The sequence below is a fragment of the Sinocyclocheilus grahami genome, unplaced genomic scaffold, assembly GCF_001515645.1.
Source record: "Sinocyclocheilus grahami isolate Dianchi unplaced genomic scaffold, SAMN03320097.WGS_v1.1 scaffold219.1, whole genome shotgun sequence".
NCBI lineage: Eukaryota > Metazoa > Chordata > Actinopteri > Cypriniformes > Cyprinidae > Sinocyclocheilus > Sinocyclocheilus grahami.
This window is the reverse complement of record NW_015505398.1, coordinates 1,481,578-1,507,321: the sequence shown is the minus strand read 5'-3', so window position 1 is coordinate 1,507,321 and position 25,744 is coordinate 1,481,578. Positions and strand designations below refer to the sequence as shown.

Genomic DNA, 25,744 nt, shown 5'->3' with positions numbered 1-25,744 from the left:
AGTTTATGTAGAATGTATTTTTTAGTGATATTAGGTAAATACAAAACAATCGTGATTAATCTTGAGTTTTGAGTTTAACAAAAAAAATTTAATTTAAAATATATACATTTTAATATTTTAAAATTTTAATTTCCTTTAATTCACCTAATAAGTTGTTTTCTTTTTTGTATGTACAACACCGTTTAAATATTTGGGGTCAGTAAGGTTTTACTTATTTATTTTAAGAAATTTAAACAAATCAAATGTGTCAAAGTATTTCTTATTGTTCTATTTAAAAAAAGTTAAACAATAAAATAAACTTTCCATTCATCAAACAATCCTGAAAAAAGTATCAGTTAAATATTAAGCAGCAAAACTGTTTTCAACATTGGTAATAATAGGAAATGTTTCTGGAGGACCAAATTAGCAAATGTGACACTGAAGACTGGAGTAATAGCTGCTGGAAATTCAGCTTTGCCATCACAGGAATAAATTACTTTTTAAAATATATTAAAATTGAAAACGGTGATTTTAAATTGTAATAATATTTCACAATATTGCTGTTTTTACAGTACTTATGATCAAATAAATACAGAATTGGTGAGCAAAATAGATGTAAAAAAATAATAATAATCTTACCAGCCTCAAACTATTGAATGGTAGTGTAGTACTTTCAGTTCCTCTCGTAATAAAAGAAAACAAAATAATTTACAAAAAAAGGTTTTTACCTCTTAGGTGATATTTCAGGCTTTTTGAGAGAAATTAAACTCTTCAAATATTTATATTTATTAATATGTCAAATTCAGTGCTCTGTGCAGAAGATGTTGGAGTGGCATTAAGAGTGATCTGTCACTGCTGTGTGTTGGGGTGTGTAGTGTGGCAGATGCATGCCAGTGGCATCTGATTGCAACTGTGTCAGCTTACAGTCACATCGGCTCTCTGACGTGTCAATTGCATGATAGTGGCATATGATTTGCATGCCACAGGCTTCCAGTGATTTGAAAAATAAAACATTGTAATTCTCTCTTCCAAATGTGATTTTTCAGTTTTCACTTTTTTCATCAATAATTAATTAAACCTCTATTACTTCATACATAATCACACATGCACATTATGTTATTATTTGGATTTTTTTATTACATTCTCCAGAATCCAGGGTCATTTTCATAAGTAATAGTCATAAGTGATGCATTGCCATCTTTTATAAAATTCATGCTCTGATTACAAGATGATTCACAAGTGCAGTTCTCACATTCATTCCTGTTTTTATTATTATTATTATTGTCTCGGCCAGCTCCCTCCTAATTTATGGGTGTTGCTTTAATCTACATTAAGAGTGTGGTTTTTCAACTAAAAGAAGTGCATAGAGACTAACAACTAATTAAAGGAACTTTTTGGTTTTACTTGAAGTTGTGTGTGAGTGTGACATTACTACTAATTGTATACCTTTTAAATGTAGATTTAGATTTCCTATGTAATACACAACAAGTCTCGAATGAATGATGTGGTGTGTTCTCAAATGTCTCGAATGAAGAGGATGTGGTGGGTTTGTTTGTGTGCGTGTATTGTGTATCTGAATGTTTCTCGCCCGTGACTGTGGTTCTGTCACTAACAAGGGTTTGGCAGTAGGTGGAATGACTATTGACACGGGTTCGGTGGTAATAGACTGCTGTGTCACTCTGGGTGCATACTGATGTCTGGATAGAGGACTGTCTTCTCTCATCACTTCTCCCATCTGCAGGTTTTGAAGGCTGCTCCATGGTGCCCTCCATCTACCCCCTGGAGACCCTCCACAACTCACTCTCACTCAAGCAAGTGAATGAGTTCCTGACGACTGTGTGTGAGAATGCAGGAGATTCCCACACCAGGACAACCAGAGGTAATGCCCATAGCACCACTCTAACATTAGGACAATTTTAAGTCAGTCTTTGAAATATAATGCACCAGTGTCCTAACTGTATGTGTGTATGCCTCCCCTCCTGTAGCTCTCTCAGCCATGTTTGACTCCCAGAACCAGCCCGCAGGGGACTCTTACATCCCTCACAGAGTGCTGTCCTCCTCTGTTTCACTGCGCCAGCGCTCTGATCGGCCACCCTGGTGTGAGTACTGCTGCCCTTAGCTACTTCACATGGAGAAAACTCTCCATATGTTATGTTGGATGGATCAGATGTACAATTGATATTTAAGTTGTAACAAATAACAGTGCAATTGCAAGCTAAATTCATGAATTTGTATGTTGATATAATCATGCCTTCAACAAAGTAACAAGGTTGACAGTAAAGGGGTTTTTGTGCTATTTATACAAACTTTTCAGTTATCAGTTGTTTACTATGCCGAAGTATGGTCACATTTTAACCACAACAGTAAAGTGGTGAAAAATATGAGGCTATAACTTGTGTTGAAGCCTTGTGAAAAGAAGTCAACTTCAGTGTATTGAATGGGCACTTGTAGTGTACTTCAAATCTGAACAGTATATTTAAAAAACTGTTCTTGCAGATAATGCAGTATTAATGAAATAAAAAGTCTACTGAAGTCTGCTTACAGAAAGTACACTTTCCTGACTGTGTGTAAAAGTGTGCGTAATGTTTATTTTAATTCATTATGTTTTATTAATCTTTTGACAGGCTTTAAAGAAGTACACTTATTTTGTTTGCTAACATACTAAGGCACATGTAAAGTGCTTGATTATAATTTTAACTAGTGCGTTGTTTTGATATTACATTTAAAGATAATATATTTTAAAAGTACCAACTTGAAGCTTCATTACTAATTTATAATTACAAATATATTTAAATACATGACATATGTTTCAATTGACATTACAGTATATTCTACTTTACCATAATTGCTTATCAGTGCAGCATGTTTTATAGACAACAGAATTATGAAATTACATAAGTTGTACTTAAGTCCTACTTTAGTGGTTCAAAAAAGCACTCTAAAGTCCAACTAATTGCATTTAATGTACATTTAAATGGTCACACTTTATTTTAAAGTCCAATTCTCACTATTAACAAACCATTAACTATGACTTGCCTCAATAAACTCCTAATTTGCTGCTTATTAATAGTTAAGGACGGTAGTTGTTAAGTTTAGGTACTGGGGGGGGGATTAGGGATGTAGAATATGGTCATAATAAACAGCCAATATGTTAATAATAGGCATGCTAATAAGCAACTTGTTAATAGTGAGAATTGGTCCTTAAACTAAAGTGTTACCATTTAAACTATAATACATTTTCATTTATTTGCAGTTAGCATGCAATTAAGTGTCCTATGTTACATTCAGTTCGCACTACATTCAACTACATTAAAACGTATATAATTTCTTTAAGAAGTATTCTTTTTAATAGTACTGTATGCTAAATTGTGTCTTTTTCACAAGGTAGGATTACAGAGTCCCTGCTGACTTTCAAAAGAGAAAACGTGATAATTGACAAGCCAATATGTGTCACAACTTTAAGTCATTTTAATAATACAATATGGTCACTAAAATACACAAAAATACAAATAGAAAAAATGCTAGTTCTTAATTTTCATATATTTTTAAATCGAAATGTTTATATTTGCTATTACAGCAAAAAGCAGTGAAAAATAGGCAAAAAAAGGCATTCTCATGATGATAGAAATATTTTTTTTTTACATTTTTGTCGATGCATTTAGAAGAAGGTCTATAGTAACACAGAAAAAGTTGGCATAAACAATTCATTGTTAAAGTAATTTTTACACACACACACACACACACACACACACGAGAGACAAATGGCACCTCTTTTGCAAAATGAGCCAAATAATATGTGTGTGTATTTCTCCGTGCAGACAGCAGTGGTCCCTCCAGTACGGTGTCAAGCGCCGGCCCCTCGTCTCCCACAACGGCTGACACCTCCCCACGCTTCAGCTTCAGTGAGAAGATCACCCTCACACCGCAGAGCAGCGAGGAGATCCACCCGGCCCCTCACAACAGCCACTGTGTGTCCTCCACATCTGAAACCAGCCTCCCCTCTGAGGATCCCCACCCGTCAATACCATCCCCCATCCTGGAGAGACCCAGTGAAATAGCAGTGGACAGCACAGACCCTGCAGTCCAGTGTCTTACAGAGAGCCCCTGCTGTGATGAAGCACCAAGTCCGGCCCCCGCCGAGCCCAGCTCGCACTTGCCCGACAGTCCGCCAACAGAGTCCTTCTGTAGGCTGTCCGGTTCCTTGCCTGTGCTCCTGGAGCTCAGAGAGAGCAGCTCAGAGGCCGGCTCCAGCGCCCAGACCCCGCTCACTCCTGAGGAGCCGGATGAGTTCTTTGATGCACAGGAAACGGTCGACGTGTGGAGGGGAAGCCCGGCGACCCTTCCTCACCCTGGCACTCCTCTAGAGGTGGGAGCTCCACATGTGCCTGAGCCGTGAAGGAGACACAGACCAGGCAGCACCCTCATACATGTGTCCTTCACCCCGTCTCAGCATGCTCTCGCTGTAGTGCCTCAGACCTTCATAATGAGTCAAAGTGGGATTTGCCAACGTCATTTAAGGGAAGTTGAGGAAACGGAGGCCCACTTGTTGAACACAAAGCGCAAATGCTCATGTTGGAAATCTTAATAAACTCTCCATGTGTTTAATTCCGTAGTGTCGTTCAGAGATACTTCGTGTGTAACGTGTCACTCTAGTCCAGGGGTGTCAGTCCTGGAGAGCCTTCCTCTAGTCCAGAACGTCAGTCCTGGAGAGCCGCAGCCCTGCAGAGTTTTGCTTCAACCCTAATCAAACACACCTGAACAAGCTAATCAAGGTCTGAAGGGTTACTAGAAAGCTACAGGCAGGTGAGTTTTAATTAGGGTTGGAGCTGTACTCTGCAGGGCTGCGGCTCTCCAGGACCGGAGTTCGCCACCGCTGATCTAGTCAAATGGCCAGTGATCAAACATAAGCTGTTAGATGCACTGAAACATTTTTATGTGCACATATTATCTTCCTCATCTCCGAACGACTGCATTTTTCTTCATTAGCTGGTCTGGAAGATATTTTTCAAAGGGACGTTATATTTGATATCAGTCAAGCTGAACTCTAGCTAAATGAATATTAAAGGGATAGTTGCCCAAAAATCGTCATCAATTACTCACCTTCACGTCATTCAAAAACCCATCAAGTTTCATTCATCTTTGAAACGCAAGTGAAGATGTTTTTAATGAAACCTGAGAGATTTCTGTCCCTCCATGGAAAGTTCATTCCACCAAAGCTTTGATGCTTCAAAATATTCATAAAGACATTCTAAAAGTAATTCATATAAATTGAGTGGTGTAATCCAAGTCCTGTGAAGAGACTTTTTGATGAACAGATATACTTTAGGCTTTTATTCACATATTAACATTGATCAACATAAATAAACAGAGCACATCAAATATGGTAAATGCAAGCTCAGAAGATCATGTCATACAAGCATGTTTGAGCTTTCATTTATCATGTTTGATGTGCTCTGTGTATGTGTTGTTCAGTCTATAACAGCCTAAATGAAATCTCTTCATTATATAAAGTGATCATGTCTCTAGAAGACTAGGATTAAACTGCTTATTTCTTTTACAATGTCTTCATGAGCTTTTAAAATGTCTAAAGTTTTGGGAGAATGGACTTTCAATAGAGCGACAAAAATCTCTTAGGTTTCATTAAAAATATGTTTATTTGTGTTTTCGAAGATGAACGAGAAAGTCTTACAGATCTGTAACGACATGAGGGTGAGTAAATGATGAAAGAATTGTAATTTTTGAGTGAACTATCCCTTTAAATGAACGCTAACCATTTTATTACTATTTGCCAAAGCTTGCTGTACCACTGTCATAATTTATTACATCATTATAAAATACATATATATTTATTGACTAATATGCAGTTTACTTTTAACAATGAGACTGCAAACGAACAAGTCTCATTTTTTATATTTTAGTTTTTATTTTTGTAAATCATACAGTGCTGTCACGGTTTTAAATAATAGTGGTCTTCATTTCAATTACATTTGTCCTGCTTTGTACTGCTCACCTTTTTGACATTGAAGTACTTTTTTTGTACCATGAACCCTCCTGTTTGATCAAATGAAGAGTGCGGTGTGATTTTTTTCTTTCTTTTTCAGTATACAGTAAAGAGAGAGTGAGAGATGCTGCTGCTTTTCACAAAACACATACTGCACTGTTTTTCTGTTGATCTGAACTCGGAAAATCTGAACGTTGTTTACCGAGCATGCAGAAAATGTGTAAAAGTAACTGACTCCCACTGACCTAGGACCAGCTTGTAAGACCTCTAGAATCTAGAGAGGAGCATTTCTCTTCCCCCTCCAGCAGCAGCAGCGTCTGTGAATGACTCCACTCCGCTCGGAGGACAGCGAAGCACACCGTTTCTGAAATCACTGACACATTAAAGCATCTGCCTCGGAGAGATTCAACCCTAACGTGTCGTACTGTTGGTGCTGTATGCCGTCTTTGCAGTAGTATTAAATGGCACTTTGATTTACTGTGTTTCAAATACAAGTGGCATTGTCTACAGAAAGCAGTTGTCTTTTTATCATTTCTTGTGTGTGAATTACACTGATTAGATTAAAAAAGACTAGATTATTCTGTAATGTACAATTGGACTTTCCGTAATCGTTAAAAAAAGTTTATTTTCCTCACTAAAGCTTGGCATTTCCATATTTTCAAAACTTAATTTGCTGTCTGTATAAGTGTACGCTTGCATAAGCGTTATTATCTCTAACGGTTATTCATCCTCATACTCGTTGGCATGACAACGAGGTTCTTATCATTCATCACCTGGAGGGTTTTCATCCTGTAAACCGCAACTGTCCTACGACACACAGCTTCAACAAGACAGAGTAAACAATCATCAGAGCATCAAACATTTGATAATACATCTGAATTCAAGTCCCGCCGCCAACCATAATCCAAAATGTTTGTGTTTCCATAAGATTAGGATCATTGAACAGTGGGGCATTGTCAGCATTGCCTGCTGCTGTGCCAAGCACTGCGTTCGGTTTTCTTCAACACAAGGCCATTGTTCATTTCCATGCCTTCTCTCTCAGAAACGAACAGGGAGGGGAAGCTGTTTTTATACAGTCTATGGTACTAACAGATAATAGGCATGTGACCTAGACAGTGCTGTCAGCCGCTGCCAGATCTCGACACTGGAATGTTACTGTGATACACTGATCCTCCATTCTCTCAAACCTTTCGATCATCTAGAATAAATGAACCCCTTTTGTGTGAATGTATTAATTTTAGAGTGTTTTAATATTATTCTACAAATCAAATCGACTCCTTTCAGGCTTGAAATCCAAATAAGAGTGTATTCGATTTTAGTTTTTTAGATTATGTGGAGATAATATCGAGTGTTTTTGTCACACTGTATTGCACATAAGATGTGCCAGGGTTTTTATAGTTAAGCATAAAAAACGTTTTTTTTTTTTTTTTTTTTTTTAAATAAACATTAAATAAATATTATAAAAAACTTCCAACTTATTTGATTTCAGCTAGCTGCAAAGGAAACATCCAAGTTTCATTTAAACTTGATGTAGTAAAATAACTCAAACTAAAAACTAAATAGACATTAAAAAACAAAAAAAGTAAAAATCACTAAAACTTTAAAATTAAAACGAAAAAAAAAAAATATCAATAAAAATAAAAAAACTATCCAAAACATGAATATAATATATAATCTATAATAGAGGTCTCAATAAAACTAAAATAACACTGACAAGTAACAAACTATATCATATTTGGCATATGTCCTTTTGGTCCTACTTTATATTAAGGGTCGCTTAATACTATGCACCTAATAATAAAATAAAGAATTGATAGGTACAATTGAGGTGGGATACAGGAAAGATTAGGGGCAGGTTTGGTTAGGGCCAACAGTGTAATTATCGATGTAACTACAGAAATGAATTTCAGTTGTGATTGCAGGATGGTGTTTTCAAATAAGTACAACGTAAAAACATGTATGTAACACAATAAGTGCATTGTATCAATTAATTAATTTAGGCCTACACACCATATTTAAGGGCGCCTGATATAAAGTGGGTCCCTACATTTTTATATTGCTTTTATCTGTACTCTCATATTTGAGTTTCATTAGAGACATTTCATGATTCGTTGACAGCTGGCTCAATGAAAGGCAAAAACTGGTTGATGTTTCTCATTAACATATTTTATTAGTGATTATCAGGTTTACCTTTCTACAACATATTTGTAGACACTCATTTAGAGAGCTTAAAGAAAGATACAGCGGATCGCACATAAAAAAAAGAGAAAAAATGAAAGCAAAGGTCCTGAAAATATGAAAAATTACACATAATTTTTATTAACAACACTGCACGCTGGAAATGAGAGCGCGGTCTGGTTATATGTGCCTTTCAGTACAATTGAGACAATTATCATTTAAATATATGTTTAAAATAGTACTTTATTTAATATAACTATGAACTATTACATACCAGTTGAAACTTAAGATCACATGCATTAAACAGCTAGGCTCAATGGAATGCTATATTTTGATGCTATTAAGATGGCAAACTCAACATTGCAACTAAGGGATGTTTTGCACAGCACATCATGACTATTTTATTTTTAAAATCTTTTGAAACATTTAGTCTTCATCTTCAAAAAGAAAGAAAGAAAGAAAGTAAATATAATCACACGGACACTTACAAATCTTGAATATAAAATGCGATCAGTGATCTAGTCACTTGATCTGGCAGTCTGGTACGTGTTTGTGTTTGTTGATTTCTGTGGTACTGCGGAGTCACATCTGGGTTTCACCAAGTCAGCAGCACAGCCAAATAACCAGTAGCTCAAAAGTTACAGCACCTTAAAAACATTAGAGGCAAATATTAAACGTGAATCCTCATACATTATAAAGGATTATGCTGAACCATATTCTGCCCTGTTGTAAATACGGCTTAGCAAATCTCTGGACTTTTCTCTAGAGATGAAGGACAACAATCAAATCTTACAGACCAATGAACAAGACTATGAAACAGAAATTAAATCATCTTCAAACTTAAGATCACATGCATTAAACAGCTAGGCTCAATGGAATGCTATATTTTGATGCTATTAAGATGGCAAACTCAACATTGCAACTAAGGGATGTTTTGCACAGCACATTATTTTTTAAATCTTTTGAAACATTTCGTCTTCATCTTCAAAAAGAAAGAAAGAAAGAAAGTAAATATAATCACACGGACACTTACAAATCTTGAATATAAAATGCGATCAGTGATCTAGTCACTTGATCTGGCAGTCTGGTACGTGTTTGTGTTTGTTGATTTCTGTGGTACTGCGGAGTCACATCTGGGTTTCACCAAGTCAGCAGCACAGCCAAATAACCAGTAGCTCAAAAGTTACAGCACCTTAAAAACATTAGAGGCAAATATTAAACGTGAATCCTCATACATTATAAAGGATTATGCTGAACCATATTCTGCCCTGTTGTAAATACGGCTTAGCAAATCTCTGGACTTTTCTCTAGAGATGAAGGACAACAATCAAATCTTACAGACCAATGAACAAGACTATGAAACAGAAATTAAATCATCTTGTGAAAAGCATGAAGATTATAGCTACATTTAGACTCAAATGCAACTGAAAAAAAGTTCATTTTCATTTATAACTTTCCTTCTTTAATAAAAGAGTTAAGCCAAGCACCTAAAAGCATAGCAGTACTCAAATGCATGTTCTACCTTATGGTAATATACATGCAATGCATACAGTACTTTTACAGAGTTTTCTATTCATCAGACGATGGTACACAATCATCATCCTGCTCTGTGACAAGAGCTTAAACCAGCACTATCATTCATTTTAAGCCTTACATGTTACACTTCTGACAATACACAAAGAACAATTTCATGACAGCATGTTTTCTACTATCCATTACTGCAAATTCGGACTAAACAGACTGAAGTAGACAACTTGCTTTGTGTCTTTGAATTCACTTTTATATTTCAAAATGTAATCTATATCCTCATCGTATATTGACTGGAAAATAAGAACTCTTGCAAATTAAGATTAAGGTTTATGTCCCATATAAAAGCCGAAATGTGCTTTGAACAACTTAAAACACACTATAACATGTTTGGAATAGGTTGAAGTGCAGTATCCATGGTGCAGTATCTTTCATGTAACCCTGCACAAAAACAGAGAAATGACTTTCCATGTCCATACATAGATTATTCACTGAACACCATGCACTTCTATTGCTGGAAACGTTAGCTTACATATGTATTCTCAGTCATCCTTTCTTTCCATTCCTTTACAGTAAGCAGATTTGTCCTATTTACATTTTATAACCAATAGAAATCAAGGGGAAATCGTTACAAGGTGCTAATGAATATCATGGATTTTCTTCCAAACTGAATCAAATCAGTAATAAAACATATCTGAACTTCATAAGCACTAAAAATAATAATAAACTCTGAGAACATACACTTTATACATCATTTAATGACAAAATACGATTTGATTCCACTCTTATTCAGCGTTGACAATAAACGTACCATCTAAACATCAGTTTTCAGAATCTGTTTAAAAACGGAATTTTGTCCTGATCTAGTAGCAATATATTATTTTTGTTATTATCACTTTTAACATTGTTGTTGATGCCATCATTCCACTATACAAATCGAAAGCATTCATCTCGGAGTTGGGAATGTAAAGTAATTTGTGCATAACACCATCTCCAGCGTATGTATCTTAATTGATAGAATTGTTAAAATCTTATTAGTTTACTAAATTCCTATTTCTGAAATACTTGCACCCAGGTATTTGTTCATCTCTCTGCTGAGGTATATAGCCTCAATTGCTATTTGCACAGTAGCTATCTTGAATGTGTGATAACTTGATTAGTAGATGATTATCGTGTATATAGTGCGTGTATGTGTGAAGCAATGAAAGAGGATCTTGCAGGATGTGTAACTCAGGGCCTCAAAGCAACAGTACCATTGATGAACTAATCAGGAGAATCTCATCTAGTTTAGCTGCACTATTATGGAATTTCTGGTGTTTATGTTCAAAAGTAAGTGAAGAGGTATACTTGTGCTTTAGATGCCATTGTAAACAAGGTATCTACTATATAGATAGACTAACTTTGTTATTGTATTTAGCACATTCATTTGGTAACCTTGGTCAGTATAAAATTACAACTGGGAATGTAACCATGAAAACTAGTTCAAACAGGCCCTGGACCAAAATCTAAGGGTTAATCATTTTAGAGACCCATTTACTGCATGTATGTATGTATTGTACAACGTAAAGGGAAAAGCCACCCTGAAAAGTATATAGTGAAAGGCACGTCTTCCTTCGGTTCTCCTGCACTCTAGTAACTTTCATTACCAAGAAATAATAATCAAAATTCATACCATTTGACTGGGTTTTTTGGGCAATCGACACTATGTGTGGGAAGTTTAAAAGCAAAAGGTTAAGAATTTTACACTGAGTAAACTACAATTAAGGCTGTAACGGACCATTTGAGAGTAAAGATGTGAACCTGGGAGCCATGTTGAATTTAGAACTCTATTTTGCAGGCTGGGAATGACTCGTCTTGCATCACAACAGTGCTGCTGCTGGCCAGGACCATGATGTTCAGCTCCTGTTGCTTCTCATGGGTCTGCTGATACCATTCGCGGGTCACTTCTGTGTCATGAGTAGGTATCAATGTTACCTACAAATAGGACAGAGTAAGACATTAATATATACTATGACATTAATGCATAATGGCTTTTTTGAACCATTTCAAATCTTCAGTGAAACTGAAACTGACTGTAAATAAAAAATTAATGAATTAATTACCAAAATATTTATATGCATAGCATCTATAAAATATCCAGCAAATTACAATGATCCAATGTTGACATCTACCACAGAGAGAGCAATTAACGAATATTATACCAGGGTTTCTACAGACATGAACTAGTTAAATGTAAGACTTTTTAAGACTTTTTTAATACCACCTTAAATGAAATTTAAGACCTAAACCTGTAATGGAAATACACATTTTATTACATACATATATGTAATATTTAATGTGCATATTTACCTTTACAAAGGCCCATTTTAACCTTTTTAGATGTATGCATCATTTTACATGTCAAATTATTACAATTTATCAATAAATTCAATATACACTATAGGGCTGCTACCAGTCAGATTAAATAATTTACACTGCAATAAATAATGTTATGAGATTAATGTTTTCAATGCATTTATGAATATACAAATAAGAAATGTTGAGGGGAAAAATGCATACTTTTCAACATACTTCTCAACTAAACTACCAGTGACGGTAAGTCACTTAATGATTGAGTCATTGAGTCATTCATTCAACTGATTGAGTGTGCTATCACGCTGGTATCTTAAGGACATTCGTGGACAGCTGACTCCTAAAGTTTTTGATATTCTTGATATTTTGTGTGATGGTCAAATAGAAATTAATCTTTTCCAGTAAGTTTAAATAGATTTTTTTTACCTTTTATGGGCTTTTTACCTTTATAAAGCCATTTTTCTATAAGTGTGCATTATCTTTTGAGTCAAATTCTTACATTTAATCAGTGAATTAGAATAATAAGACATTTGGGCTGTTACCAAGCAAATTAAATCAGTATCAACCAAATTCATCTTTGCAATCCAGACATAAGCTGCACCTGAATTGGCATTTAGAAGTAGGCTATTTACACACTGTTTAATGCAGAACATGAATGCATTTAACCTGCAGTTACAAATGCATAAATAATGTTTTGACATATTAAACATAAAACATTGAATACTGATATTTGAAATAATAAAAATTTTTTTAAGATACTTTAAATGTGAAATTAAAACCAGTAGGTGGCAGCAAGTCACTGTTAATAAGTGAGTCTTTGAAACTGAACCGAATCATTTAAACAGTTGAGGAACAAAGCGCTGTCATGTTGCTCAAAGACGCAAAACAGCGCTGTGGCTTTGTTTGGAATTATTTTTGTTGGCGAAATAGTGTAAAAACAGGCAACATGGTGTCTAAAACGTAAGTCTCTTAATAAAACTTCTAGTTTATTGAACTGTTGTAAAAAATCTATATCACATTTGTATATGGCAATTTTTGGAGAAAAAAACTATATGAAGTGGTATAAATATACACATTTTCTGCCCCCATGTCTTGAATTTGTGATCATTCTGAATGTATTTTAATAGACTGAATCATGCAGTGAAAGAGCGCACTCTAAATGCGCCCGTGCACTAGACTTCACATAATGCGTGCACTCTGTAGGTGCTTTTTTTGCGTTGTGAGAATATTGAGCAAAATAGCTCATTTGTCATGGTGTTACTTAACTATATCATGTTATGAATAAACTAAACATTTTGAATTTTTACCTCTGTGTTTCTTCTGAGTTTATGTGTGCTGTCACGCTCATTTGTTCTGAAGTCTCGAGACAAACAGAGTGAGCCTCAGCGCGACCTTGTATTCTGTTAACTTACTGCAATTCTCTCTGATGACGCAGGGGAAGAAAAAAATCTTCGGTCTGTCCAATGATTGTAAACAGTCATTAGGTCCATCAGACTGAAGATATTTTAGCGGTAATGTGACCAAAATTATTTAAGACCCATCGAATCCGAATTTAAGACATTTTAAGACTTTGTAAGGCCTTATATTAGGAAAACATTATTTAAGACATTTTAAGACTTTTTAAGGACCCGCGGACACCCTGTATACCTGAAGATTGGATCCCCACTGTGCCTTTCCCTCAAGCAAGGCATCTAGTACACTGCGGCTCGGTTCTCCACTGCTGGAGTCGTTTCCACTCACTACATAATATGCAGAACGAACACGTTTGAAAAACTCCTGGTCCACATTTTTAGCACTGCAGTGGTTGGGAATGTAGGCCAGATCCACATAGATAGGAGGACCAGGGGGCACAGACGCACTGAATTTTGCAGAATTTGATCCTGTTGGAAAATTTAAATGAACAAAAACTTGCTGTTAGTGTGATGTTGGCAAAATCTTAATTTGCATATTCAAATGTTTATGTTCATACCCGCACTGTTCTTAAGTCCATTGACAAGGCCTTTGCCGGTGTTGTGGCTTGACCTTGACAGATCGTCCTCCATTTCCTTCTTCCTAAGAGAAGTGGTGTGAGTGGAAGGCTCCTTGGATGGGGACCTCTTCCTCCTGGCATCAGTCTTCCGAGCAGGAGATGAGGACTTTGTCTTGCCTAATTTACGCAAACCCTTTGATTTGGAATCTTTCTTGATTGGTTTGTCTGTTAGGCTTGCCAGAGCCTCGGGATCAACCATACATACATCAGGGCGAGGGGGACAAGGAGCAGGATCCATCATTGGTGACGGGATGGGATCGTGACTTTTAGCAGGCGACCTTGATGAGTAATGCTTCCCCCCATAAGCTCCAGATGATTTATCTACAGGCAGGTAATCTGTATCCTCATCAGAGTCATTGTTACCTTCTGCTGTGATTGATGGACACTTTTCCGTACCTGGTGGTACATCAGAATCTGACTGGGAATGCAGTGGCTCACTGACAGAGGTTGGAGGTGTGTCCTCTCCACTGGCACTAATCCCAGCAGCCATGGCACCAGAGAAGTGTTGCAATTCACTGTCTTCGCCATGATGACTGTGAGAGTGGTGATGGGGTTGTTTGTGAGATCTGGTCTTCCCAGAAGGTTGCTGTTGATTGGATCCTTGGCTTCTCTGTTCCTCATTTTCTTCATCACTTGAAAGTTGACATAAGCTTGGGTTGATAAAGGATGGAGATGTGTCTCCTCTTCTCTGCTTGTACTCACAAGAGGAATAGCCTGGAGTAGCTGTGGATGAATGTGGACGGATACCAACATCCGAAGGATAGTCAGAGTCATCATCGTGTCTGCTTGGATCATCTGCATAATAGGAAGTTTGGAAAGGTTGGTCTGTGGAAGAAAGAGAAAGAGGACGGGCTGGGTGCTCTGGCTCAGTCTCTTTTACTTCTTCATACTCATCTTCATGTCGATAATGAGGTGGGGATGCTCCTGGGTAGATGTCTCGTTGCTGCTGCATTTCCCATTCACTTGGGCTTCTAATTTTCTTCACGTCAAATTCTTGGCCTTGCATCTCTATTTTTGACAAGCCTATTCCCACCTTGCTGGTTCCCGCAAAAGCCTCTGATGCACTTAAACTAACTTCTGTAGGCCCGTTTGTTGTGTCTGGTTTTGTGGGCTCAGGGAAAGAGGAAGTATGTGAGGTAAGCGCATCTGGGATAGTGGCTCCCAGACCAGAAGATATGTCCTTTGTTAGTGTCTCACCCAAGGAAAATGTGGTATCATTCTTGTCTGCTTGAGCTGTAAGTGGAGATCTTTGGTACTGAAGTTTATCCTGTTCAGTTTCGTACATATAATCACCCTCCTCTTCACTACTCTCTGTGTCTTCATAGTACTGTTTTTCAGGGCACTCAAATTGAAGCGTTGATGAAGCACCATACAGGTCTTCAGGCATGGTGTCTTTCTGTGTGGTCAGAGGCATAGAGGTATAAGGTCCAGTTGCACCAAATTCATCTTGTAATCTTGAGTCCTCTTCCCACTCCGATTTGTAAAAGCACTGACTTTGTGGACCTTGATCTGAGATATTGCTTGTAGAGTAAGCAGGTTCTTTCTTATCACCTATGCAAGTACCAGCATGTGGAGGGAAAGGCTTGATCTCCTCAAAAGGTGATAATGGTGAGACTCTCGCAAGGCTAGAGGTGGATTCAGCTGTAGTGGTTGCAGGGGTTAGCTTTTCGGACACTTCCAAATATTCATCCTTAGCCTGCCCACCAGAACTAGAGAAGGGTGAGTCCATTACTGGAGAATGTTCATCTTTGAAAGATGAGTACTCAAATCCAGTACTGGCTGGAGTCCCTATCTCATCCCCAAACTGGCGGCTAGTGGACAGAGATGCTGAAGCTGATGAGGAATGACTGTAAGAAGAGGAAGAGGAATATGCTGTGGCTGACATAGTTGTGTAACTGAAGCCCAATGAAACAGGGTCTCCTGTTTTTTTCTCTGCTCCATCTGGTGTCTTTTGCTTGTCAAACTCAATATCTTTGCCATCATAGTGAGTAGAGAATTTATCTTCAGCAGACTTTGTTGAAAGGGGTAAATATGACTTGATACCTTTCCCATAATTTTCCACAAACTCATCTCTCTCCTCACTTGAAGAATGTTCAAATCCAGATGAGTCTGTAATATGACTTTCAGTATGAAAAGATGAGGCATCACCTTTAACAGTTTGCAATGAGTCCTTGGGGCCCTCATGGATTAGAGTGGATTCAAATGACGATGAACCTAAAGATTTCCCATAGGTGTCAGAGCCAAAGCTGTAGTCCAGTGTAATGGTGTCTTTTTTTACATCCTGGAATTGAGTAGGTACAGTGCTGATGACACTACTTAGAGAGTGCTGGGCATCTTTCTCTTGTCTGTCTTTGGCACCCTTCTCTGTATCGCTATCACTTACATGCTCTCCATACTCCTCATCCTCATCATCTTCCTCATCGTCTTCATCTTCATCCTCTCCATCAGCAAACATCTTCATGTCTCCAGTCTTGACTTCTTTTGTGCTAAATGTAGACTGGCCTAACACAGAACTCATAATTTTAGCACTGTAATCAGAGCTGAAGCTGTCAGTTGCATAATGGCCTGATTGTAATGCACCACCCTCTGCCATTCCACTGAAATCTGGCTTTTCAAATTTAACTGAAAATGGGTCTCTCTCTGCTGAAACAGGTGAGTCTTTCTCAGTTTTCTTTTCTTCAACTTCCTTTATTTTCTCAGAGAATGTTCCTTCAGGTGTATCCTTTAACTGTGTTGTCCCATATATACCTTGTGTTTCACTATTTGAAGTTGATGATGCTTCCTTTTCCTCTGATGCTTTAAGGTCAGAAATCTTGCCAGTGGGAGAATCTAGGGAATCCTTATTTTCTGTTTTCTTTGGAGTAACATCAGTATCATCAAAAGTGTGCTCCTTTGGCAGATTTGGAGAGTAGGAATCCACTGAACTCGATTTACTGTCATACACATCAGAGTATGTAAAGCTCTTCCCAACATAGGGTGTATCTTGCCTAACCACCCTCTCAAATTCCCCTTTGAGGCCTTTCTCACACTCAGGGAAGGAATACAAGTTGAAGTGAACACTTTTATCGCTGTCTTTAGAAATCATTTTTGGGTCATCTCTCTCGGAGAATGACACATCTTTTTTGCCTTGGCTTGCTGACATGGAATCTAACTTGCCCTGTGGTACTTTTACGCTTGAGTAAGTACCATCTTCGGTTTCACTTTCATCTTCCTCTCCTGAACTGAGCATCTGGGATTTGTACTCATGGTCCAAGTAGGTTACATTTTGTGGTTTATCTTCCTTATCCACAGATTCTTTCTCATTTTCAAACAGCTTCTCCTCTTTTAGGGGTGATGTCTCTTCAGAGTATTCTTCATCAAGAAAAGTGCACTCCCTCTCCTCTTTGTATTTAGTTTTACCACACACATTATAGCTTTCTTTTCCATAATAATCCTCTCTCTCTTCCTCTTCATCCTCTTCTGAGTCATATAATCCAGGTTTAGTGTCAGAAAGTTCCTTTCCAAAAGTATCCACTACATCATCAATTATTTTCACAGACTTTTGGTCAGCAGGAGCCTCTTGGGCCAAACACCTCTGAGAATCACATGTCTCCTTATCTAGTATTTCCAGTAGCTTTTGTGACCTCTCCTCAGTGGGAGAGTAGCTACTGCTGGTCGGTCCTGATTGTGTAGGTGAGGCAAACCTCACAGTGCTGTCATCTGGGCTGAGGCATCTTTCTTCACCCTCTGAAATAATACTCGTCTCTGAGGTGCAAGGCAAACTTTTCTCAGAGGAGCCCAATTTAGATTCATCATTAGAGAGTGAGATTCCCATTTCATCTTTTTCTTGTGTGCCAACATACATCATCTGAGGAGGAATAGGTGCTGTTGATAAGGGAAATTTATCATGAGCTTGCTCTTCGAGCATGGCAGCAGATGCATAACCCTCATGGAGCTTTCCAAGTGGCATATCAACATTCGGTGTCTGATCCTCATCCTCTTCCTCATCCTCTTCATCCTCATAATTTGTGGGAACAGTAGCCTTCACTGTAGTTTCTGTTTCTGGCACGATGGGTTGATATTCTTCTGAAGGAGGTGATTTAAAACACTTATCTTCCTCTAAGGACGAAGTTGGAGAAATAGTTCCAGCAGAGTGGAGGTACTCCTTTCCTTGAGTGGCATCTGTCTGTACGGATGATGGTATACTATTTACAGTATCTAAGAGTAAAGAGCTTTTTCCTGCATCTTCAGTAGGTGGTGCTGTCACGGATGCTATAGACTGATCTTCAGTAACAGATGTTGCAAAAGATGATAATTTGTCATATTCAGTGATGGAGGTGGCTGATGATATATGCTCTTCTTCTGCCAAAGGAGCCGCAATTATATTGGTTGCGTAAGCTGATAGGACTGGCTCCTGGTCTACTGCAAAACCCTTTGATGATAACTCAGAAGCAATAGAGATGGTTGGTGGTTTCATGCCATGGATGGTGTCAAAAGTCCCTGGTTTATCAGGAACTGAGATGTCATAAGAGCCGACATCATACTGAAGATGTGGGATTCGTTCCTCTGTTTCCTCATTAATCTCCTCATCAGAAATGGTCTGCTCTGTCTCAGAGTAACCTGGAATGGTCTCATCTTGGATGAATGAAACATGCTCTGCAGCACCCAGCGGTTTGGCAGATTTAATGTCACTTTGTTTTGTCTCCCAATCCTTTCCAAGTTTTTCTTTCCTAGCCTCATCAGATTTGTACTTGAGCTCCTCTTCATGCACTAAATCCTCTGCCTCCTCTAGCTCTGCTTTCTCAATTACATCCTCTTCTTCTTCACTGTCACTCTTTCTGGGTTTGAGCTCAAACTCTTTCTCTTCTTCTTTTGCTTTTTCTTGCCATTCTTTATTTTTGCCCATCTCCAAAAAGTCAGATGTTTTAGCACTTTTCTGTTTTGTGGTATAGTCATCCTCTATGTCATCTTCTGTAGTAGCACCTTTATCTTCAAATCTATCTGTGGTTTTAGAGGGGGATTTAATTTTGTTTACTCCATACGGTACCCTTTCCTCATGAGGGGACTCTGTCTCAACATCAGTTGTAGTTATTCCCTCATCAGGAGATTCAATGTGAGGTACAACACTGTCCACTGCAGGCTCAAAATCTGGGAGCACTTTGCTCTCTGTGGGCTTGGAAAGCTCCTCCTCCAGTCGCAAGGCTTCAAAATCCTTGGTAAGATCTTCTGGGGAGGAGACTAAGGACCTGTCACTCTCCCGTTTCTCTACTGAAGCTTGCTTAGAGGCTGGCCTGTTTTCTTGCTCCTTAGCTGCTTTAGTTTTTTCTGTTTTAGGCTTTACTTGAACCTTTGCTTTGTTCAGAGTCTTCCGGACCTCGGGGGTGAAGGGCTTTAAGTCAGGTTTTGTGATTTTTCTCAACTCTGGCTTAATTTTTTCTTTTTCTTTTTTCTTCTCCTCCTTACTTTTGAGTTCTTTTTTAATGTCCTCTTTTTTTACATCTGCCCTTTCTTTCTTTGTGTCTTTCTTTTCATGGTCTTTCTTCTCCTCCATCTTAGATGCTTTTTCCTTGGTGTATTTTTTAGGAGATTTTTCTCTCTGCAGCTTCTTTTTCTCTTGCTTAAGTGAATCGGGTGACGCTGTCTTGGGTTTAAGTGGTTTGGGAGTTTTAACAGTATCTTTTATTTTCTTATCTTTCTTTTCAACTTTGTTTTCTTTTACAGAGTCACTCTTGGACTCAATGTCTTCATTTGCCTCTTTCTTGCTTGCTTTTGTAGTGGAAGACATTTTAGGGGATGATTTGAGACTTTCTTTGCTATCAGTTCTCAGCTTCATTTTAGTTTGTTTAATAAGTGGAGGTGGAGCTCCAGATGACATGTCTTTTTGAGTGGCTACTGGATATCGCAAGAAATCGAGATGCCTCAGCTTTTCAAGCCCCTCAAATATTTTGTTTTGTGGGGCATTTCCAGGAAACAGTACTCTGACAATCTTTTCAGTTGGACTGGCAGGTACCCACACAACCAGAGCTGTCACTGATGTGAGGTAAGGAACTGAAATCTCACCCTCTTTGCCATTGGCCAGGACGATGCCAGTCTTAGCTTTACTGTTACCAGCCCACTTCTGCATGAAGAATTGCATTTCCTTACTGTCCTTGAGAGGATTTAGAATATACATGTCTAGTTTGCCAACACCCAACTTGTGAAAGAGTGTTAAAGGCTCAATTGTGTTGCTCACAACTCTGTATAGAGGCTCAGGTTTGATGCCCAGTTTGTGAAGGTACTGCAATGTGAGAGAGGACTCCTCAATGCTCCTCTTTGCTTTCAGCGTGGACTCAAGCGCCTTCAGCTTTTCTGGTACATTAAAGAACACAACACCAAGCTCTGGTGAGATCAGGTTTTTCATCCAGTCTCCATAAGTATTTGAACCACGGCTCTTCTGTTCCTCCTGCTCAGCAATTTTTCTCTGTAACAGTCCATTTATTCCAGCGAGATTATCTGCTCCTATGTGGGTAAGGAGAACAGAATCAATCCTATCCAAATGTCTGACCAGCTTCCAGAAGGAAGATTTTCTGTCTGATCCACCATCGATTAAAATGTTAAAACCATTGACTGCAAACAAAGCAGAGTCGCCCCGTCCTCCAGGAAAGATATAGCAACATGGCTTGGACAACTTGAGGAACCCTCCTGAGGTTGGTGGTTCCAGGAGCTCAAAAGGAGAGGGAACATCCACTGTCTCAGAGACATATTCTGTAAACTCGCTCACCCCTTCCATCTCAGGCAGCACAGGCTCTGGGTTCAGTCTGTACTTCAGTAAGCTCTGCTCCTGTATGTACCCTAGGGAGCTCCAGCCCCCTTCTCCTTTACAGGACACAGTCAAACAGGCTTCCTGACCTGCAGATGGCTGGTTTAAGAGATCTTTAATCTACAAAGAAAAAAAACATTTGTTTTAATTTTTTTTAAGTTAAATTTAAAAAATCAGCAAAAAAGTAAACGCTGTGAAATATCATGGGACCTATAATGGTACAGTGGCCACTTACCCTACGACTTGAGAGAATGTCAGAGAAATTTTTCCAACCAAACACTCCACTTTGCAGGGTAATGTCACCGCTCTGTTCAGTACTTTGCCCACTTAGGACCAATAACTTATGTCCTGCTGAGTCACAGAGCAGTGTTCTGAACTAGAAAAGGAAGAAAATGCATTTACTGTTATATTTGACAGTTAAAGCAATAATTGGATATCTTAGATTATTATATGGTTGTATGCAAATAAAAAATTGGGAGGACTTGGAGAAGTAAAAAAAAAACACATTGGGTTATTTATAATTACCTCTATAGCAATATTCTCCTCAGAAGGATTCACCAACACAACAGTCTCAAGAACATCACTCTTGTACTGCAAAAGTCTCTGTCCTAAAAAAAATAGGAGTTAAAAAATGCTGAATGTTTAAAATGCACTAAAATCTGCATATTTATTGACAATTTTTAAGATTTTGTTAAAGCATTTTATACTGAAAAAAATCAGAGATAAAAGCTTGCACCCTATTTGGATGATGCAATCACTGCCTTCAAGCATTTCATTACTGTTTATTCATTATTCTTTGTCTCTTCCTGCTGCTGTGCAAGAGTACACTAATCCCGTGAAAGCACTCTTCTCAATTCCATGCAATCAAAACAATATTGCAAAGCTCCTGCAAGCAAATCTATTGGCTGTTGCCATGGGGATAGTGAGCTGGCGATTGCCGCCAGCCGCGTTACACTGACCCAGTCTTGGTGCTGCGCGACGCATTGCAGCATTTCTGAAAGGGTGAAAAAATCCTCTCTCTAGCTGAAAATGTAAATCCAGCATTGCACAGCTGAAACATACAAACAAGTTTATGACCCTGAGCATTATTAGGCTATAATAAGCATAAACCTCTCATTGGCTGTTTAAACATCACTGATTTAGATCTTTCTATAGGATATTTATAGGGTCATTTTCACAGCAGTGAGAACGGAACAAGGGCGTTTGGACTTACATAGCACACTGATGATCTGACTAGGCTTCTCACACATTCTCAGTATAGCGTAATGTACATAACATGATAAACATGTGATGACCTTGAAAAAAGCTATCATAAAGATATTTTAAATGTAATGAGTCTGATTTTAGATACAAGCAAGAAAGATAGTGTGGATCATCAGATAGTAGCTAAAATAGAAAAAAAATTGAATAAATGAAATATATTTTTTTTGGCATAACATGAAGCAGTTAAAAACTCTACACTCCTGTGAGATCATACAATGGACTCTGGATGGTAGCAGTGGACTACAAATAGTCCTAACCCAGTTTATCCTTCGGACTCTTTTAACAGCATCACTTCACTTTGAATGTTTATTTGAAAGCGGAAACCTTTTAGGCAATTGTAGCTTGTTATATTTAACTCCAAATAATTCTAGTCCTTTATATGCTAGGTTGAGTTTTGACCTTCCAGACATTTAACAACATTAAGACATCTTTTCCTACACAACTAACAGGATGCTTTGGGACAGCTGTCAACGTGACCTTCAGATGTGCTTTCACTTTGAGACGGAGAACAGATAACAGAAGGTTATGAGCAGCTAAATCAGGCTGCATGGTCTCCTGTGACATTGAGCATACACACACCTTCACCTTACTACCGTTCTAAAATAAAAACTGCATTTGTAAATTATACTGCAGTTCATGTCAGATGAAACAATTTGGATGTGGAAGTGCTTTGTGCTTTTATAAGAAAACTATTCTGAAGATTTTTCTTAGATGCATACTCTAAATGTAATACTAATGGCACAATACTAGATGCCACAGATAAAAATATCCATATTTTCATATCCATAGTCATCTGCTATGTATGTACTGTGTAGCACTAGGGCCCAGCTAACTACAAATGATTGTGCATAATATGAAATCATGCTGAAGAAATCTACCCATGACATTAAACTCCTCCTTTTTAGTAATTTTGTTGTGGAGCAAACAGTTAAATTTATCACTTTGCTCAAACAGTTAACCAGCAAGGTTATTCTGTGAGTTATCGCCTTGCACTAAATAAGGTTAAGAATAGAGTTCATCCAATAATAATCAGTCCAATAGAGTCAAATATTCAGGTCACTTCACTGAACATATGCTCCGCTTATTATGATCTGGATGATATGAAATGTTGCTGTTTTAGGACCAGAAAATATATAAACTGCCCCTAGTTAACATGAAAAAACATATCAAATACTATTTCAAAACAACGTATATCCATCTAAGTGATTTATATGCACTTGAATCATGTACGCAGTAACAGTAATATTTAGCAGCTTAGCAGATGGTTTCTAAAATTAGCTAATTCAGTATCACTCAACTGAGAATGTAAAACACTGACAAATGGGGTCAGATGTATTTTACACTTGCTAAGACTAATTTGGTAAAAGTCAGTCTTAGATTTGAATGCAATCCAGAAAAGAACTTTACTTTGTGCATTTTAAGCTTCACAAGCAATCTTGGCTTTTAGGATTAAATGATAAACACAAGTGATCCAGGCGATTGAAACACTTTCAGTGGGAAGAAATTAGTGAGACTGACTGATTGCCTCACAGGTTTAAACAGTTTTAAACTCTCACTTAATATTTGCTTTTGAGCTCACTGTGCCTCCAAAATCTTTATTCCAAAATCTCGCATTAGCAAATTTTGGAACGGCAACACATGCCTTTGTGTTAAGAGATCATTATTTCAAAGTAGATATGACCATATGAGCGACATCTGAGCTCTAATTTAGCTTTGCCACCAGATAAAACTTGATCGTGACAGCTGAAACTATTCTTGCAATTCTGGTTCTTCACTCATCAGGAAGATGGCGTGTACATGTGATTGTCTCATGGCTGAATTTTTCAACACATCATTATCACTGAAGAGAATCAAAAGTTTTTATATTTTAAACATTTTCAGCTATTGTTGGATTACCATTTTCCTGTCCTTGAACACAAAAGCAATAACCACTACATTTCTGTATGAAAGATGTATTACATTTGTTGAGTCAATGTTATTTAATTTTACCTTTCTTTGCCTTGTCCTTGATCACTGCTCAGCTGCCTCTGAATCACACTGTGTGCGACACGAAGAGAGAGGAGGTGTGTGACACTTTTTAAACAGTTATCTAGGGATAGTGATTCAATAAGCAGCTGTAATCTTATTAAAGCCACCTAATCGTATCCATAGCAGTGAAATTCTGACCACTACAAGTGTCCTATCTGTGCCTTTGCAACCACAGCAACAAGTTCATGTCAGTCAAATTACTTGTTAAGAAGCAGGGGAGATAAAGTCTCCTTATAGCAAAGAAAGACAAGTGCTGAGCTCTCATTCATATGTATGTGCTCTTGCGGTGTAATGGACCCCATTATGCTGTAAACAGCTGGAGCCAATGAATGAGGAATATGAGTAGAGTTTATACAAATGGCTCATTTAAATGCAATAAATGGCTAAAAGGGATAAATTGTACAAAGCACAGAGGGGCACTGGCCCTAAAGTCCCATTTTGGAAATTATTTGTTACATGCAGATAAACTGAAAGCTTCAAGGGTCCATTTAAAATGATACAGAAATAATTTGCATCCATAATCGCTTTTGCGGACAATAACATTGCTTGTGTTTTTGATCCTGCCTTGGTCTTTAAACAAACTTGGTAACACAAGTGTAAAAGGGCTGGTAAAAACAAAATGGTCATTTGGAACGGGGTGCTGCTGAAGCAAAATCCTTCTCGCCTCCCATCAATAATGCTGACCTCAGCAAAGCAAATGGCTGATAATTGTCTAGAATGATCCACACCAGAGAGAGTAGCAGATATATTTCAGTCATTGCCATTCTAAACACAAGTAGCACTTAATAGTCTCAGCTCAACTGAAATGTTATGAGCATATAAAAAAGATGAATACTGAAGGCATTTGCATAATCCTTTTACATGACAAATATGTGTTTCCTTAAAATGACAGTTCAACCAAAAATTCTATCATGTTGTTCCAACTCCAAGCCCTTATGGCTTTCTTTTTTTTCTTCTGTGAAATGATCTTTATTCCATTCAACGACATCTCTGCATGTGTTTCACAGTCATTCTTATTTTAAAAGTAAATGACGACTGGATTTTCATGAACTATCCCTTTAAGATGTAATTATTTACTACGCATAAAGAGCACAGTACATCCTTGTTTCTGCTTCACGGCGATATCTAATTAAAGGGGTTATATGATGTTGCTAAAAAAAACATTCTTTTGTAATGAACAAACATTGGTGTAATGAAATGTGTTTATGCGGTTTAAGGTTAAAAAAACACATTATTTTCCACATACTGTACATTATTGTTTCTCCTCTATGCCCCGCCTTTCTGAAATGCGTCGATTTTTACAAAGCTCATTGGTCTGAAAAAGAGAGGTGTGCTCTGATTGGCCAGCTATCCAGTGCGTTATGATTGGCTGAATTCCTCAAGCGTGTGACGGAAATGTTATGTCCCTTACCATACTGTGATGCCTGCGGCAACCACATGTGACGACCCCGGGGTGGACTCTGCTTCGTTCACGGTGAAAGCCGATCCGGCGATCAATAGCGTGAAGTTGAAGTATTTCCTCAGCAACCAGCACGGATCAGCTCCAGGCATGACGAAGCAGATATCGTCCTCTTTTGGAAGGCCAAACAAAGTAGTTTCGCTTTCACAA

At 37.9% G+C, this 25,744-nt stretch overlaps 2 protein-coding genes and 1 long non-coding RNA gene across 11 annotated transcripts in view; 1 reads left to right on the top strand and 2 right to left on the bottom strand.

The window, feature by feature from the left end:
- Window positions 1-4,691, top strand: part of LOC107596413 (inositol hexakisphosphate and diphosphoinositol-pentakisphosphate kinase 2-like) — a 39,342-nt gene extending 34,651 nt beyond the window's left edge. For 6 of the 7 annotated variants that reach the window (XM_016287140.1, XM_016287137.1, XM_016287139.1 and 3 more), the window contains 3 exons: window positions 1,721-1,858; window positions 1,965-2,078; window positions 3,798-4,691. In XM_016287140.1, the coding sequence (XP_016142626.1) occupies window positions 1,721-1,858; window positions 1,965-2,078; window positions 3,798-4,375 (830 nt within the window). In that variant the 3' untranslated portion in view covers window positions 4,376-4,691. Of the gene's footprint in view, window positions 1-1,720; window positions 1,859-1,964; window positions 2,079-3,797 lie in introns of those variants that run through there. The other variant, XR_001610358.1, reaches the window with a different exon arrangement.
- A 3,439-nt stretch (window positions 4,692-8,130) lies between these two features.
- On the bottom strand, window positions 8,131-8,984 carry LOC107596450 (uncharacterized). The gene is made up of 2 exons (XR_001610369.1): window positions 8,526-8,984; window positions 8,131-8,495 (listed from the first exon to the last, which is right to left on the bottom strand). It is a non-coding gene; the product is annotated as an uncharacterized lncRNA (long non-coding RNA).
- Window positions 8,985-9,139: 155 nt separating this feature from the next.
- The window catches only part of LOC107596409 (microtubule-associated protein 1A-like), an 18,403-nt gene continuing 1,798 nt past the window's right edge, over window positions 9,140-25,744 (bottom strand). The window contains exons 2-6 of one of the 3 annotated variants that reach the window (XM_016287130.1): window positions 21,370-21,452; window positions 21,080-21,220; window positions 14,007-20,964; window positions 13,685-13,917; window positions 9,940-11,659 (exon numbers count right to left, since the gene is read on the bottom strand). In XM_016287130.1, coding sequence (XP_016142616.1) covers window positions 11,504-11,659; window positions 13,685-13,917; window positions 14,007-20,814 — 7,197 coding nt within the window. In that variant the 5' untranslated portion in view covers window positions 20,815-20,964; window positions 21,080-21,220; window positions 21,370-21,452 and the 3' untranslated portion in view covers window positions 9,940-11,503. Of the gene's footprint in view, window positions 9,351-9,939; window positions 11,660-13,684; window positions 13,918-14,006; window positions 20,965-21,079; window positions 21,221-21,369; window positions 21,453-25,744 lie in introns of those variants that run through there. The other 2 variants (XM_016287128.1, XM_016287129.1) reach the window with 2 other exon arrangements.